At 38.7% G+C, this 19,028-nt stretch overlaps 1 protein-coding gene across 3 annotated transcripts in view; it reads right to left on the bottom strand.

The window, feature by feature from the left end:
• Nucleotides 1-341: 341 nt before the first annotated feature.
• Nucleotides 342-19,028, bottom strand: part of ATP13A4 (ATPase 13A4) — a 126,335-nt gene continuing 107,648 nt past the window's right edge. For 2 of the 3 annotated variants that reach the window (XM_002684859.7, XM_059888178.1), the window contains 5 exons: nt 12,270-12,441; nt 11,400-11,593; nt 10,015-10,103; nt 6,428-6,508; nt 342-996 (listed from right to left, as the gene is read on the bottom strand). In XM_002684859.7, coding sequence (XP_002684905.3) covers nt 784-996; nt 6,428-6,508; nt 10,015-10,103; nt 11,400-11,593; nt 12,270-12,441 — 749 coding nt within the window. In that variant the 3' untranslated portion in view covers nt 342-783. The remainder of the gene's footprint in view (nt 997-6,427; nt 6,509-10,014; nt 10,104-11,399; nt 11,594-12,269; nt 12,442-19,028) is intronic. The other variant, XM_010801264.4, reaches the window with a different exon arrangement.

Below are 19,028 nucleotides of genomic sequence, written 5' to 3'. Positions count from 1 at the left end.
TTAATGAATTGTGAGTGATGGGAGAGATGTGTGCCACCTTGGCACAGTGAAGAGCCTCCATCTTCCTTCCCTATCTCAGTACACATGAAGTTCTTGTGTTGAGTCAGTGGAACCATCAGATTGGAGCAGTCACCATCCTGAGGAGGGCTATTCTAAAGAGTCCCCTGGGTCAAGAAAGACGTTCTTGAGTGTAAAGACACTGAGATACTGGAGTTGCTTGTTATTACAGCATTGGCTTAGCCTGTCCTTACTAATACACAGGAGAGGCCAGAAATAGAAGAAAATATCTCAGATCTGAAAAGTACCACAAAGGAAAGGAAACCAGACAGTAAAGAGCAGTGTGATGGTTCTCCAGCATTTGTTTTTCCATCAATGAAATAAGAATTCAAAAATGATCTTTAACATGTTTATAGTTCTATGCTACTTTCCCTCAACTCATTAAAACATATACATCTAAGAAGAAAGATTACATACTCTCCTTCTCCTTCAGCCAGGCAATCTCTTGGCCCATTGCCATCCCTGGGATATTCTTGAGTCATTGAACACCTCTAATACTTTCAGAAGCCAGGAGAAAAGTGTTCTCCTTAGGGCAGTGTTCAGCTCTGTAGAAAGTATCTTATCAAAAAGACTTTAATTTGTCACCATGATTGGATAGGTTTTTGATTCCAAAACCTCCAGCTGATATTAAAAGAGTCTTGTTGCTTAAAAAAAAAGTAAAATAACTGAAAATGGTCCCTTTTGTCATTGTTTCTATGTTATATAAACTTGGATATCACATTGTCTTCATAGTTGATCCTCGTTGCTCTCAAACACTGGGTTGCTGTAAGACACTCCCCTGCCACATTCTGGCATATCAGAGTCGGAGGTCTGGTTTATTGGGGGCCAACTGGGGTCATTTGCCAAGGCTCTCTGCAATATCCGATACTGGCTTTTTGACTGATAGCCAAAACATCTTTTGATTATCATCCACAGGGCTCTATTTTCAATAATGGCCTCCTGCAAAATAAAAGAGTTATTGTTTACAATCAGAGGTTGTTTCCAGAACATAGTCCTCATAAGGCACTACCACATTGACTGCTTCAATCTAGCTTGACAAAGATCTTAAGTCTCTGCCTCCCAAGGTGATTTCACATGAGAGGTCAAGGCCTCTCAAACTTTTACATTTAAGAAATGCTTCTGGAAGAGAGTTTCTGAAACAGAAATATAGCTTTAAGTAGTCTGCCTCAAGGATGAAATTTCTTTTGAATTTCATGTGTATCTTAAATGTGAAGTGAAAGTCGATGAGTCGTGTCCTACTCTTTGCAACCCCAACTCTTTGCAGTCCATGGAATGCTCCAGGCCAAAATATTGGAGTGAGTAGCCTTTCCCTTCTACAGGGGATCTTCCCAATCCAGGGATCCAACCCAGGTTTCCCACATTGCAGGCAGATTCTTTACCAGCTGAGCCACAAGTGAAGCCCAAGAATACTGAAGTGGGTAGCCTATCCCTTCCCCAGCTGATCTTCCCAACCCAGGAATTGAACCGGGGTCTCCTGCATTGCAGGCAGGTTCTTTACCAACTGAACTATCAGGGAAGCAGTGAAAGTAAAGTGAAGTCACTCAGTTGTGTCCGACTCTTTGCGACTCCATGGACAGTAGTCTGCACCAGGCTCCTCCGCCCATGGGATTTTCTAGGCAAGAGTACTGGAATGGGTTGCCATTTCCTTCTCCAGGGAATCTTCCCGACCCAGGGATCAAACTGAGGTCTCTCGCATTGTAGACAGACGCTTTACCATCTGAGCCACCAGGGAAGCAGTAAAAGCATCTAAATTCTGCAGTTTACTCCATATCACATCTATACATGATTTAATATGCTGCTGCTGATTTAATATAAATGACACTTAAAATACCAAATGGTATTGACCTTATAGAAACCAAGTATATCCCAGCATATCACTGTGTAAGCTTGAACACAGGTAAAACTGGGAATGTGGGCCACAGTTTTGGAGTTGGACAGATTTGGATCTGAATCCCAGCTCTGACACCTACCTCCTGTGTGCAGATTAATTATCCCATCTGAGCCTCAGTGATTAGAAATGATAATTCTGTCCTTTTAGATTTGTCATTGGGATTGTATAACTCTTGTTACCAGAGAAGGCGATGGCAGCCCACTCCAGTACTCTTGCCTAGAAAATCCCATGATAGAGGAGCCTGGTAGGCTGCAGTCCATGGGGTTGCTAAGAGTTGGACACGACTGAGCGACTTCGCTTTCAATTTTCACTTTCATGAATTGGAGAAGGAAATGGCAACCCACGCCAGTGTTCTTGCCTGGAGAATCCCAGGGACGGGGGAGCCTGGTGGGCTGTCGTCTATGGGGTCACACAGAGTCGGACACGACTAAAGTGACTTAGCAGCAGCAGCAGCAGCTCCTGTTACAATGCAGGGCATGGCATGGCATGGCATAGCTGCCTCCCTTTACCATTCTTCTGAACTATTCATTTAATAAAGGGTTTGGCATTGCAGCCTTTTTCATATAAACCTCTAAACTTCACCTACAAATATTTCATTGCAATCCTTTTTCTAAGATAGCAAAAGATATGTCTCTTCAGAAACATTTTATGTCATGAGTTAAACTGAACCTTGAATAGAGCTCAAGTTATAACTTAAAACACATAGTGCCTAAGAGGTTATCATGTTAATTTCATTGTTTTATCACGTGTGGTCACAGAGATAGACCATCTTAGAAGTTATCATGAAAGAAACAAAGAGGAAAATATGAGGGCCTAAGAGGTCCCTTAGAATTAGAACTAGTTTTGCTGTCTGTCAGTGGTATTTTTGCTAAACTGAAAGAGTTAATTCTGTAGGATTCTACAAGGAATTTTGCTAGAGATAGTGGTTTCCTAAAATCCACCCATCTTTGACATCTGAGTACACTGCTTATGGAAATCAAAGAAAAGAGCTAGTCTGAATATTCCTCCAAAAACTGATCATCTGCTGATCAGTTAAATACTCACATAGCTATCTCATCAGCATCTTGGAAACCTTAGGAAACGCCTCGCCAGACCTGTTCTTCTACATTCCCACAGCAAAGTTTTTTTGTCCTCCTTAATTAACTAGAGAACAGTAGTTCTCTTTAGAGCTAGGATAAGGTAAGATCATGGGTATTTAATTAAAGATTTTAAAATCCAACTTACATCCAGGAAATCTTAGCAGGCTTCAGACAAAACAAATCAACACACACACACACACAGAAAGACTTTAGTGCTCTCCACCATATCTTGAACTTTGTTACAATTCTAGAATGTGATAACCTATATTACTTTGCTGCTCTGAAAAGGGAAACCAAAGAAAGCACTGAGATATTTGTCCTGTCATTCTACATTGTAAATTAGATACAGAAGGAGAAACAAAGGAAAGCCTTGATAACACACCATTTCTTTAAAAAACAAACAAACAAGAAACAACAAAAATTTTATCACATGAACTCTTTTGACAAACAATTCAAATAATTCATGTATATCTATATATACACACATACATATATATACACTTACATATACACACAAATACATAAGTAATACAAGAAGGGCTGTTAAAACTGTCTACATTAGCTCCTCTGCCTATAAGAAGGAGGTTGTTAGATTGTGAGATTAGCAATTATAATAAGGTCTCATTCAGACTTGTTTTGTGCATATCAAATTACCCTCTCCATATGTGGGGTGGGGTGGGGGTGGGGGGTGGGGGAGTTGGGGTGGAGGTGGACAGGTTCACTTCTTAAATTTAAGAATTGAATAAACCTTTATGCTCAGTAGTGTCCAACTTCTTGTGACCCTATGGACTTCAGCCCGCCAGGCTCATCTGGTGGTGGTTTAGTTTCTAAGTCACGTCTGACTCTTGCAACTCCATGGTCTATAGCCTGCCAAGCTCCTCTGTCCATGGGATTCTCCAAGCAAGAATAATGGAATGGGTTGCCATTTCCTTCTCCAGAGGATCTTCCTAACCCAGGCATCAAACTCAGGTCTCCTGCATTGCAGGCAGACTCTTCACCGACTAAGCCATGAGGGAAGCCCTTTGCCAGACTCCTCTGTCCATGAGATTTGCCTGGCAAGAATACTGGAGTGGGCTGTCATTTCCTTCTCCAGGAGATCTTCCCAAGCCAGAGATCAAACCCATGTCTCCTGTATTGGCAGGTGGATTCTTTACCACTGAGCCACCTGGGAAACCCAATTCTATGAGATGAGTTACTATTATTATCATCATTTTGCAGATGAGGAAACAGAGACTCAGAGAAGTATAGAAACTTGACCAAAATCAGCCAGCAAGAAAGGGTGGAGCCAGGATTCAAAGTCAAGTAATCTACTCTGCAACTATATTCTTAACTGCAAATATACTGAAGGAGAATGGTTTTCTGTAGGGGGATTATGGCAGGCTTTGTTGCTTGATTACCTTACAATCCATTCCTCCTGGCTCTTCCTTGCCACCTTAAAAAAATTATAACTAGTCCAGGACAATTTGTCCAAGTTTTTGGCATAGATCCACTTTACCAGAATCCTTTCCTACTAAAACTGACAATGAGACATAGTTCTAAGCAATGAGACATAAGAGGAAGCTCACTGGTGAGCTGCAGGAAAATATTTTGTTCCCTTATAAAAGGTTCATACTTGTGAGAAAAAAAGCTTGCTGGTACCTCTTCTTCCATTTGTTTTTTTACCTGCACTGAAAACAGACCTCAAACCCAGCTAACACAGCTACATGGGAGCTAAGCTGAGCACCATAAGCAACAAGCACAAATATGAAAGGTCAGTTTCTAAGGATGGTGAGACAGAAAGGTGGAAGAATGCAGGTTCCCAATAATGCCATAGAGACCCTAAACTAGATCTGAAGCCACTGGCTTCCAATCTTCTTGCTAAGTGAGTTAATAAATATCTTTATTGTTTAAACCACTGTGAGCTGAGCTTTGCTACTTGCCTAACTGACCCATGCATCAGGAAAAATTCATGAACAGGATAATACCACAGCTATGCCACAGAGGATGGGATGGTATTTCAGTACACAGAGATGGAGAAAGATGTTTGAAACAGTGGAAATAAAGTGATCATGGACAGGAATAAGATCTACACATAAGATTATCCCTTAAAGGGCAAGGGCAATCTTTTTGCAACTCCTTAAGAGGACTCTCATGGTGATGCTCTTTGATTAATCTGGTGGCTTTGGGGACCGTATGGTTTAGCATAGGGCTCTTTACTGTGGTTCCTGAGTCAGCTGCATCAGAATGACCTGGCAAGCTACTGGAAAAACTAAAACTTGTATTTACTGCAAACCTACCAAGTCAGAAATGCTGGTGGCAGGGCGGGACAATCTGTGTTCTAACAAGCCCTTCAGGGAATTCTGATGCCCACTCAAGTTTGGGAGGCCCTGGTTTAGCATGTAGAGAGATGCTCCTTACCCTAATTCTATGTTCTCTTCTGCCACCAGCTCCTGCGCAGCCTTCACTCTGCTCTGTAAAGAAGGCTCTGTGCTTACAAGACACTGCAGGGACGACAGGCCCCGGGGCCCCCAGCCCGCCATGAATCCCCCCTCACTGGAACCATCCTGGGTTTGCGAGAGCAGGATGAGGACAGATGGAGTTTTATAGCTCATCCTTCTTCAAACTGGATGCCTTTTCTGGGGTGCAAACTGGATGCCTTAACTCTCCCCGAAAGAAAGCCTTAAGAACTGGAGACTTTGTCTGACAGCACTGAAGAAGCAGTGAGTAAAGCACATAGCAAGGGAAAAGGGGAGCACCAACTCATTTTACTGAGGAAATGGAGCATAAAGAATAAAACTCAGGAAAAACTTACTGTGAATCTCATTTCCCATCTGTAAAGTAAAAATGATCCAAGTTGTTCAGGGAAAGAAGCTAGACACAACAGGCCGCATATCATACCATCCCCTTTCCATGGAATGACCAGGATAGGCAAATTCATAGAGACAGAAAGCAGACTAGTTGTTAGCAGGGGGTGAAGGAGGAAAAAGGGGAAATAAGAAGCAACCACTAATGGGTATGAGATTTCTTTTGGGGTAATGAGAATGTTCTGGAATTAGAAAGTGGTGGTGGTTACACAACTCAGTGAACATACCAAAAAAACCACTGAATTGTACACTTTAAATAAGTGAATCTAATATATGTGACTTATATCTCAATTTCAAAAAATAAATTTAGTTGGCTCTCTATATGTGAATTTTAGATATGGATAAGACCTTATTCCATCCTCCCCAGCCCCACTTTACAGACAGGAAAACTAATGCCCTGTTTGGAATTCATCACAGGGAACCATCATTGCTCATGTTGCCAAGGAAGGGAGCCCCTTGCACTGCTAAACCTTTTTGGCTAAAGCTGTTCCTTTTTGGACTCCCAGAGAATGGCCCCCACCAACCTAACCAGGTATCAGCAACTCGAGGACACTTACCTCCACGACAAGGGACACAATGAAATTGGAGCTCAGCATAATGACAATGTAGACCCTCCACAGGACAGGAGTGCAGAGCAGCTGGCGGGAGATGAAGTACAATCAGTTTGAAGACAAATCATGCTGCAAAAAGTTCATGCTGTTCATAGTGTACTTTTTCATAGGTTTCAAATTACATATGCAATAAGCCCATGCATAGACGTGTATGTTGTATTACATTTATATACATACATATACATTTTATATACATAAGTATGTCTATGCATCAATGCACCGAAAATATGGAAGTATTACACTCAATGATTCCAATAACTTGGGGACTGATTGTTGCTTTCTTTTATCTTCCTTCTTTCTTCTTTTTACCTCTCTGTAATTTCTAAATTTTCTAAAATAAATTTGGTTATTTTGCAAAAAAAAAAAATAGTAAAAGTGTTTTTTGGGGTTTTATTAAAATTTTTATTTATTTAGCTGCATTGAGTCTTAGTTGTAGTATGTGGAATCTAGTTCCTTGTCCAGAGATTGAACCCAGGCTCTCTGTACTGGGAGTACAGTCTTAGCCACTGGACCATCAGGGAAGTCCCCAGAGTGTTTCTTGTTTACTTGCTTTGTTTTGTTTTTATGAGGGAATACAGGAATGTGGCTCTACTCCCAGGAGATTCTGAGGGTACACCTGTCAAACCTCTTCTCTGTGGTCTCATATCTCCCTTCAGCTGAGTTCTAGTTTGAGCCCTAAGTCAGGGCTTCCCCCTCAGGACCGTGCATACAGCTTCCCAGGCTGTGTCATGACAAGGCTTCTCACCAATGCAGAAATCAGAGATGAAACAGGTTGTCACTACCTATCTTTTGCCCCTCTTTCTCTCTATCTTCCCTGACCCCTCCCCAGGCACATAATATTTACATATTCATGTTGAATGAATTAACAAATGAATGAATGAGTGAATGGAAGCCAAGTATACTCTTACGCACCTGGCGCTGCCTCATACGCTGCCTTATACTTTGGTGAGGATAAAAGGTGTACAATTCTATGAAGGGCAGTGATATTAAAATTCAAAGTTCAAATCCATTTCAAGGAATTTCTCTTAGAGATATACATGGCTGAAATAATATATGTGTAAAGTTATTTTATTTGCTGGTAATAGTAAAAAATTAGAGGCAATTTAATGTTTGTCAATAGGGGACTCATATAAATTATGGTATACATAGATAGACATTGAAATAGTACATTAGAATAAGAAAACATCATGTGCTAATATGCAACAAGCACCAAAATACACTGTTACATGAAAGAGCGAAGTGCAGGATTGTGTGTGTGGTTGTGGAAGCCGTGAAAATGCTTCACCTGGATCTCCTGCTGCTTGGAGGACAAAAGGCAAACCCTCCAACTACCAGCATGCTTAGAATCTACCACCATACTCACTCTGTGACCACACTCTGCATGCATGGTCTGCTCAGAGTTAATAAGTGAGGACCCCAGGGCTTCTACCCACACGCATTCTTGTGAGACACCTCTGATGGGCAACTTTGGCTTGACTTTCCTGGAATTGTGCTGCAGTCTGAAACTTGACTCGTTCAGCTCACCTTCCATCTCTCTGTCCTTCAGAGGGATCAGACTCATATCATAGTGTGGCCCCCTCCCGCCTTCACTGGCTGCCTAATCCCCTCCCTCTATGGGTAATTTCTCCAACAACTTTCTTGTACATCTCATCTCACCTGGACATCTCCATATCAGACGATTTGGACAAATGTAATAGTTTGCTATTATTTGTGTAAAAATGTGGTAAAATATACCTTTAAGAAATGTATATATACATGTGTATAATACAGATCCAAAAGTATGCAAAGTAAACTGGTGTTACAAGTTGTCTCCACAGAGAGGGAATGGTAACCCGGGAACAAGGATGACAAGGGAGATTTTCACTACACAATTTCTCTAACTTTTGAATTTTAAACTATGAGAATGTTTTCTCTATTTTAAAAAAAATTATGAATTTTTAAAAAAAATGAGCAATAACTAGGTTGCAAAGCAGCACGATTCCATTTAAAATAAAATGAACTTCATAACTCAGTCAAATATACATTTATAATATATGAATTTTCAAAGATGGAAGGATCCACTCAATAATGTTATAATTTTCCTTACCTGCATAGTTTCATTATATAAAATGTATGCATAATTTTATGAAATAATAAAAAAATTATTTTAATGTGAGAAATAATTCTTTGCAGAATCATTTGAAGTCATGCAAAAGAGTCTTCACTAGTTTGTTGTTGTTTCATCACTAAATTGTTTCTAACTCTTTGAGATCCCATAGACTGTAGCCTACCAGGCTCCTCTGTCCATGGGATTTCCCAGGCAAGAATACTGGAATGGGTTGCCATTTCCTTCTCCAGGAGATCTTCCTGACCCAGGGATCAAACCTGTGTCTCCTGCATTGGCAGACAAATTCTTTACCGCTGAGCCACCAGGGAAGCCCCCTTATTATTAAAGAGTATAACTAAATTCAACATGTCCCAACCTGTAATTTCTGCAGGATTAAGGAATTTTAACTCACTTACAAGGCTGGTAGGCAAAGACCATTTATCTCCATGAGTACCTAATCTAGTTCATGAATACAATTGCACTGTTAACTACAGTAATACAATTATAAAAATGAAAAACTGAATGTAGATATTAGCATATAAGTCAGATGTCACTGTGGGCTTGTGAAGGTATTGCTGGTTTTGAATGCACTGTGTACTTTAAAGGCTTGTCTACATTTAGGAACCTGATCTACAATGATCAGTCATCAGTCATTGCCATTATGTAGCATTCACTATGCTAGGCACTGGAAATACAAGAATGAATAAGATGGGATCTTGGCCCTCATGAACTTATCTTTGAGATGGAGAAGCAGAAAGGAAATTTTGCAAAGAACTAAAAGCTCAGTTCCTTTTATCATCTCTTCTGTATTCTATTTATTGGTCTAAAAGACATTTATTAATGGTTAACTTCTGATTCAAAAGAAGAAAAAGTTAGAATAAATCAATATATACATTTTCCCTTGCTTGACTATGTAAAATTTCTGTCTCTTATAGAGTTCCAAAGTTGTCTCAAAATTACAAAATGTAAGAGAGTTCTTGAGATAGGATATGGATCTTTGAAAAGTTTTGAATACGTTTAAGTATGTACATACAGAAAAACATGTTTTAAAGATGTTTTTAAAAGATGTAAATACAAATTTGAGAACTAACCCCAAAATTGTTACAGGCAAAACTGTTTAAACAGCTTCAAAACAAAACCATTTAGGAAAAATTCTCTCACGTTTGAAAAAGGAAATGTATAAATTGAATTTCCAATCTTACAGTGATCTTTTAAAGGTAAAGTGTTCAATGTTTTTTAAATACTTGAAGTCAAGACTAAACAGAATTTCATCTCCTGACTAGTTTAAATTAAAAAAGTGAATAAATTCAGCATTCTTTTTAACCCTCCCATCTCAAAAGAATAATAGGTGTCACGAATCCATGTCAATTGCAATTGCAGCCCAGTTTTTGAAGTCAGGATTTTATATAACTATAAAATATCACCATATCCCAGAGATAAGACTTACATCCAGGCACCTATATAATTCTGGAATATCAGCAAATAGAATGAATAGACACACACTCAGCTGTACGACCAGCACAAGGACAAATATATCTGAGGAAATAAGAATACAAGTTATCATTTAGAGAAATCTAAGTAGAAAGTCTCACATTCATTGACAGACATATACTGATTAACGCTGCTTAGATTTACTTGATTTCTTCATCCAAATAAGCATAATAGATGAAAAGTACTCATTTCTATGAAATGAGTCTCACTTCTACAATTTTTTGCATGCCTTTGAGTTAAGTGGAAATTTTAGCATGCTTGCTATATGTTTTAATTAATAAAAATGGGAAATAACAGCATACAGGGTAATATTGACAAAATATGTTTTCAATAAATGCCTTGGGGATATCCAAATCTCTTTAATGCAAATCATTTGCAAATACAAATCCTTTTCTGGAAAAAGGGAGGTCTGTAAATAAACAGGACAGCACCAGCAGGAAATGTTTAAATTGCAGTCATGTGCAGGTCAGCACTCCACGGGTTCCTCACCCCAAGAAGAGCAAAATAACTTTCTCTGAACAGAGGATATTGAGTCTTCAAATTGTGCTTCTACATTTTCTCACTTAGAGAGGGAGTGATGCTGTATAAATATATGTCTCTTACCAGATCACTCATGTCTCCTAACATGCTCCCTCACCCCCAGCCCAGACTGTAAGGAGATGAGAGGTACTTTGGTCATCAGCCTCAATGATCTATAGTCAAGATCCCCCAGGCTGAACCTGCTCCCAGAACTGCCAATCACACAGACCACCTGACTATTGTACTGTACACGTCATAGCCATGTCCAATTGAGTGCTGTAATCGTTCTTCTCACATCCTCTGAGATGAATTCTGATAAGCAGAGAATTAAATGCGTGTTCCCAACTGGTGGTAAAGAATCTGCCTGCCAGTGCAGGAGATGCAAGAGACGCAGTTTTGATCCCTGGGTCAGGAAGATCCCATGGAGAAGGAAATGGCAACCCACTCCAGTATTTTTACCGAGCATATCCCATGCACAGGGGAGCCTGATGGGCTACAGTTCACAGGGTTTTACAGAGTCAGACACGACTGAGCACACACGCACAAGGTTCCCAATTCAGAGTGATCCCATGAAAAGATACCTAGAGACATTTCTAGTGAGGGGAAGAGGTGGATTAAGAAATTCTAGAATTTTATGCAGCTTTGACGGAGGAAGCAAAGGACCAGGAGATGAGGCTGCATGTGTTTACAGAGCCCTGGAGTGGAAGTCAGAAGACCCTAGATGAGCACCAACTCTGAACTGCACCTCGAGCGAGCCAGGCATGTCTGTTCTCCTCTCCAAAGAATGAGCTCTCTCCTCTGATTTGGTATAATTCTACTCACAGTTTTTGTATGTGGGCTGCCTAAATGGTTTTCCTTTAGAGAAGACAAGAGCCACAATGATGCAGTTGATTGTTCCCAAGAACCATATAGTAGTGTTCTCAAAACTTGTGAAGACACCATTAGTTCCATTCTTTACTGGAGCAGTTGGAGAAACGGTTAACTTTGAAATGGTGTCATTTTGCACTGTGCAGGCACTAAAAAGGAAACCGAAAAGGCTAATGAAGTGAGATGACAAGCCCTTCTGAAGCATATGTATTTACATGACTCTGTGCCCCCCAAGGCTTCTATAATTGCCTACACTTTGGGAAGAATATACTGAAAAGTGCAACAGGAAGAAATCAGCATGTGTAGACCTGTATTTTGGCTAGATGAATAAATGATAGATAGATAAACAGGTTCAAAAAGTTACTTATTCAATAAATTGGGCATGAATCATGTATTAAACCTATGTGGGAGGAAAAGATGTAAGTCGTGACTCTTTCCTCTGTTTGCTTAAGATTTCTGAACATTTACAAGAAGAATGACTGTACAATTGATTGTCCAACAGGCACAGATTTCAATAGGAAAGGAAAAAATTTAACCATTTCATTAAATTATCAAGCTTAAAATAGGGCTACCTAGCTAAACTATAATGTATGCTCACCTTAGATATAAAAGATGGTCATAGTTCAATATCATACAAAATGAGTAAAGAGAAATACCAATGAATGAAGCCACCAAACAGTGCTACAGAGACACACACTCTGCATGCCAAGGGCATTAAGGAAGCCAAAACCTTTAACAGAATAAAGATCCATTTGCCTCTCGACACATGGGCCAGATGATGTTTGATAGAAGTTGGAATGTGAGAATCTAAGGCTGTGATCTTACCTGTGTATCCCCAAGGAATACCAAGGCTGCCTCTGAACCAGAATGAAGCCCACAATGTGCATGGCGAGGCTGAGAAGAATGTTGAGAATCACGGAGAGCAGCAGAGGTGGGGAGATCAGCCGTCCTGCTGGTCTGAAAGGCACCAGCTTGGGATAGGCACCATTCAAATTCACTACAAAATAAATTCAGGTTTTATATGGTATATGACAGGAGGCAATTTTTGTATTTTTCATCAGAAGTATGGTATAACTTCTTGGTCCCACGTATTTAAAGAAACTGACAAATTGGAATATATCACAAACAAGGAATAAAACAATGAATGCATGCAAACTTAAGTCATATGAGGAATTCTTAAAAGAGAAGACATAGAACAACCACAAGATACCTTTTTTTCCCCCTAATGAATAGGCAAACTATTAAATTATAGATGAGGAAGTGATGAAATGAGCACTCTCATATACTGCTTGTGGAAACATAAATTGACACAAAAATACCTTCTGCAGGGCAATTTGGCAATAAATATGAAGAGACTGAAAAATGTTCATAACTTGCGACATAACTATTCCACTTCTGGAAATTTATCCTAAGCTAAAAACATAGAGATGTAGGAAGATGTTCACCACAGCATTGTTTACAATAAATTGTGGTACATCTCTACAATGAAACAACATGTAATCACTGAGAAGTAGTGCTTTCAACTACTAATAGCAAAACAAGGCATGACATTAGCAAAATGGCAGATTAGGTGGTTCCAAGATCTCATCCCTCCACAGAAACATTGAAAGACAAAAGGAAGGTGTCAGGACCAGCCTTGTCAGAACTCTGAAAAACAGACAAAAGTCTCCAGCAACCAAGCAGATGCTGAATCAAGAAAAAGATAGCTTAAAAATGGGAGGAAAGCTTTGTGCCATTTTCTACTTGCCCTTGCCCCACTCCCTCCTTAGTTTACTGGCAACCTTGAACAAGGTTGTCTGCATTCCCAGCAGGGGATCTTGGTCCCTGGTTACAGAAGGGAAAAGCAAACTTTATAGACAAGTAATTACGTGTGTCAGTTCTAACCTGTCTGGGGACTACCTGAGGACTGTGCAAGGTGTTCGTCTCTCTTTCATCTAATACAAAACTTAGTAAAGGCAGAAAAGCACCATACACTCCTTGAAAACATTGTAAAGCTAACAAGCTACCCACAGTCACAGGGAGCAAAAAATTGCAGTTGAGACATAAGATAACCATTTGTGGCTTAGAAAGAAAAGTTAAGGAGCATTTATTTGGAAAATTACAGTATTCAAAAGTACTTGTGCCTTTGGAGAATGTAGAAAGTCATGTGCATGCCAAAATGAATGGTCAGGAAAGACCAGAAAAGACCTGAAGGTTTTAAGCCTGAAAAATCACTCAACTCAGCACAAGCTTGGTCATGTGTTGAAGTGCCTCAGTACAGAACCAGTCTGCAATACTGGGAGAGGTATTTCTTTGTTCATGTCATGGGATTCAACTCATGGATATTTCCATCAAAATATTAGTTGAACAAAAGCTAAAGCAATAGAGATTTTATTGACCATGTGTGACAACTGATCCAAATCTTTGAAAAAATAGTTTAGAAAAGTTACTAAATAAATGGACTACTAAAGCCATCAAAAAGCAGCAAAACAAAAAACATCAAGACTTAGGGAAGGGAAAGAATCTGATTCCAGAGTTACAACATTAGAATATTTAATGGAATAAGATAAACTGACAAATTATTTCTGAGAAATCCCAAACATTGGACTTACTGGGAAAAGACTCTAAAATAACTGTCTTTAATATGCTTAAAAACTAAACAAAGTCAGTCAAATAATATATGAGCAAAAGGAGGGTAGTAATAGAAATTTTAAAATGAAGCAAAAAGACATTCTTTTTAAAGAACCCTTTTTAATAAGTTCTCTTTATTGACATACTCATTTTTGACATCAGTAAAGGTAATTACTTAGACAAATATAAAATCCTATATTATTCCAGTTTTGTCTTTTAACCTCATTTTTTTATTCCTACATTATCTAAAAGACAAATGCAAAAAAAATTAAAAATAAAAGACAAATGCATAGAAATAATTATATATGTATGTTACTGAGCACAAAATGGATAAAGATTTAATTTGTAATAACCATATAAAAGGAGACAGAGCTATAAAGCAGGAGTTTTTGCCTGTTACTAACGTTAATGTACCTATTCAACTAGATTGTCATACATTTAGCTTATTACATGTAATTCCCATAATTATATATTATATAATAAAAGATCTACAGTTAGCATCACACTCAAGGGTGAAAGATTGAGAACTTTCCCCTTAAGATCAGGAAGGAAACAAAGATGCCCACGTTCACCATTGCTATTCAACATTGCATTGGAAATTCTATCTAAAGCAATTAGAGAAGAAAAATAGATAAAAGCCACTCATATTGAATGAAAGAAGTAAAACAATCTCTACTCACAGGTGATATGATCCTATATTTTGGAAATCCCAAAGAATCCACATGAAAACTACTAAAGTTAAAAAATGAATTCAGCTATGCTGCAGGATCAACACAATAAAAAAAAATCAATTGTGTTTCAACACATCAACATAAATGGATAAACAAGATGTGATATATACATATATATAATGGAATACTATTCAGCCATAAAAAGAATGAAGTTCTAATGCATGCTACAACATAGGTGATATGAAAGTATTATGTTGAGATAAGCCAGAAACAAAGGGACACATATTGAATGGTTCAACTTATTTGAAACGTTTTGAATTGGCAAATTTATAGAGACAATGAGTAGAGCAGAGGTTATGAGAGACTGGATAGAAGGGCAATATGAATTATTTCTTATTAGGTAAAGAGCTTCTGTTCAGGATGATGCAAAATGAGAAATAGATAGTGGTGATGGTTGAACACTGTTGTGAAGGTAATTAATGTACCTGAATTGTATACTTAAAACGATGAAAATGGCAAATTTTATACTATGTATAATTTAATACAATCAAAAAGGTTGAAAATATTTAATGACATTAAAAAGTGGGCATAAAGGTAAACAAAAAGAATCAGGATGCAAAATAATATAGAAAACATAATTCAAATACATGTATATGTATAGACATATATATGACATATATATGAAGGAAATATGTCAAAATGCCTCCATTGGTTAGCTCTGAATAGTAGAATATAGGTGGATTTTGTCTTTGTTATATCTTGTAATGTTTTCCATTTTATTTTCACAATGAATTATATTAGTTAATTATATTAATCAATCATAAAAACATTAAAGAGTCAAGTATATTTATCAAAAAATAGATAAAAATCTGGAAATGTTTGTTATGGGCAAGAGAAGAATCACAAAAAGAAAATGAGAGCTGTTTTCAAATATCTGAAGGACTATTTTGGCAGAAAAATCAGATTATTCTCTGTCTTCCCAAATGGCAGACCTGAGAACTGAGATGGGTGAAAGTTACAGAGAGACAGAGCTGACTTGATGTGAAGGATTACTCTGTTAACAGTAAGGACTGTCCAAGAATGTTCTTATGGTAGATTTAACAAATATTTAATGAGCTCCTCTGACGTGTCAGGCACTGTCAGAAGTACTGGGAATACAGCAGTGATCAGGGTAGATCAGGTGCTGTTCTCATGCAGTGTACACACTGAGAGAAGGAAAGCAGGCAAAAAAAGATAAAAACAGAGATTAATGCCATAATTTCAAACTGCAGAAAGTAGCATGAAAACAAAGCAGAATGAGTGATGGAGAATAACTGGCTTGGTCACTGTTTAAATGACCTTTCTGAGGTGGTGACATTTAAGCTAAGATCTGACTCTAAAGAAAAAGCCAGAGCCATAGGCAGTTCTACTGGGAGAGTATTTTAGGCAAAGAAAATAGCAAAAAAAAAAAAAGATGCTGAGGTGACCACAGTTGGCAAAGTTCACAAGACAGAAAAACCAGGGTGTCTAGAACAAGGACCTGAGTTGCAATATGGTTAGAGATGAATTTAGAGAAGTAGGCAGGAGCCGGCTCATGTAAGATTTCAGACTTGGTGGAAATAGAAAGGATGACAACAAAATTTACATGTAAAAAAAGTAACACTTTTACTATTGTGTAAAAGGTAAATTGGGGTGAAGAGAAAGCAGCGAGAGTGGAAGCAAGATCAATTGTGAGGGTTATCACAGAAATCCTTAAGTGAGGTGACATGGCTTTGTGACCATAGCTACACTGGGGATGGCAAGCAAGGAGGCAGGATATTTTTTGGAGGCAGAGGCAACAGGAATTGCAGATATATTATATGTAAAGGTGAAGAAAAAAGGAAAATTAAGGATGACTCTGGGTCTTCAATTTGAACAACTTGCTAGATTGTGGTATTATTTTAATAGAATGTAGATTTCACGAGGAAAAGAATTTTTATTTTTTTTCCACTGAAGTATTTTAATTGCCTACTACTGTAAGTAGTACAAACCAGATACTCAGTAAATATTTAATAATTTGTTGACTCTCAGGTCTGATGAAATAAAATGTTCTGTTTGGGCCTCTGAAGTCTCCATACTGTTAAATAGCTAAGATTAGATGCTTAGCAGCTGCATTTCCAGAGCTTGGGATAGACATCAAGGCTAGAGACACAAATTTGGGATTCATCATCATATGGGTGACATTAAATTCATAGAGTTGGCTGAAATCACTTTGGGGATGGTGTAGATTGAAAAGACAAGAGAACCTAAGAACACGCAAGCCTTGGAACACTCTGAAAGTCAGAGCACAGGTAGGTGGCACAGTGGTAAAGAATCTGCCTGCCTATGCAGGGTATGCAGGAGATGCAAGTTTGATCCCTGGGTCAGGAAGATCCCCTGGAATAGGAAATAGCGACCTCCTCCAGTATTCTTGCCTGGGAAATTCCATGGACAGAGGAGCCCGGCAGGCTACAGTCCATGGGGTCGCAAAGAGTTGGACACGACTAAGCGCACATAAACACACACACACATACTTTAAGAAGCAGAGGCCAGCGAAAGAAATAGGGAAGCTGTATTCTTTAAAGCGACAGATAATTCAGGAGTAAGTGGCATCACAAAAACCAAGAGAAGAAACCTTTTAAAGAAGGAGAGTGCTGTTGAGAGATTCAAGTACAATGAGGAAAGAGAAGTGATCAGTATTGTTGACAGCAAGGAAGTCCTTGGTGGACTTGACAAGAGCAGTGTTGGGGAAGTGGCAGCAGAGGTGTGGATAGTACACAATGGTTGCTCTCCTTGAGTATGTTCTCTGAAAGCAGAGCTTTTGAACAAAAATTTTTACTGATGAGTTGGTGTGATAGCTGTTAATATGATGATGAGAAGGTATTAGAGGAAATAGTGTAAAAGCAAGTCCAGGAGCCATGTGGAAGAGGCAATCTAAGACTGGTACATCTTTTTAAATGAAGTATAGTTGATTTAACAGCGTTGTATTAGCTAGTACAGCAAAGTGGTTCAGTTATACACACACACATACACATATACATTTAAAATTCTTTTCCATTATACGTTATTATAAGATATTGAGTACAGTTCCCTGTGCTATACAGTAGGCCCCTGCTGTTTACCTACTTCACATACAATAGTGTGTATATTCTGGTATTTTTGAATGTATGAGTAATGTGGACCCTCCCAGCCAGTGGTGGCTAGAGCCGCTCATACAAGACCACAAGAGCCAACTGTGGCGAAGTTCAAAAGTCAGTTATTAAACACAGCCATTATTAAAATAAAATTATATAAAAGAGCAAGTAAATAAATATCTTAAAAACAAAGATAATGAATACTCAAAACTGACAACGTCGCAATGATTTTACTACAATGGCACCCCACTCCAGTACTCTTGCCTGGAAAACTCCATGGACGGAGGAGCCTGGTGGGCTGCAGTCCATGGGGTTGCTAAGAGTCGGACACGACTGAGAGACTTCACTTTCACTTTTCACTTTCATGCATTGGAGAAGGAAATGGCAACCCACTCCAGTGTTCTTGCCTGGAGGATCCCAGGGACGGGGGAGCCTGGTGGGCTGCCGTCTATGGGGTCTCACAGAGTCGGACACGACTGAAGAGACTTAGCAGCAGCAGCAGCAGCATTATCATTGTTCTTGAAGTTAACAATGGAGATTGAACTTAAAAGTGTGTCACATCTGTAGCCATTACATCATGAACAATTGTTTTTTAACTGAGGAAATATCCTTCCAGTTTTCAAGAATTGTTAGTCAAATTAGCAAACAAGTTGCTCACATGACTGATGGGATGTGATTAAAGTTTCACCATAAGGCTTTGTTGTTTCGCTCATTCAGGAAAAGAAAAACATCAACCAACTATTGATGGTTGATAAACCATCAAGAGTTTATCATCAACTAAACATCATCAACCATCACATTGGAACTATTTCAGTCATCAATCACAACTGTATAGTGACTAAGGATACAAGATTTTGATGAAACTCAGTTAAAGCATTCTGTGAGAATCAACTGGTTAAATGGAATTTGCAAGAAAGAGTAATGTATATTTTATTACTATTTGTTAATTGTTCACTACTTATTTTTCTTTTTAGTAAAGCTCATAGTAAACTTATATGCATGAAAGTGATAGTCCCTCAGTTGCATCTGATTCTTTGCAACCCCATGAACTGTAGCCCATCAGGCTCCTCTGTCCATAGAATTCTCTAAGCAAGAATACTGGAGTGGGTAGCCATTCCCTTCTCCAGGGGATCTTCCTGAGCCAGGGATCAAACCTCCATCTCCTTTATTGC

Source organism: Bos taurus, chromosome 1, assembly GCF_002263795.3.
Source record: "Bos taurus isolate L1 Dominette 01449 registration number 42190680 breed Hereford chromosome 1, ARS-UCD2.0, whole genome shotgun sequence".
In the NCBI taxonomy this organism is placed as follows: domain Eukaryota; kingdom Metazoa; phylum Chordata; class Mammalia; order Artiodactyla; family Bovidae; genus Bos; species Bos taurus.
This window is presented reverse-complemented; position numbering and strand designations above follow the sequence as displayed.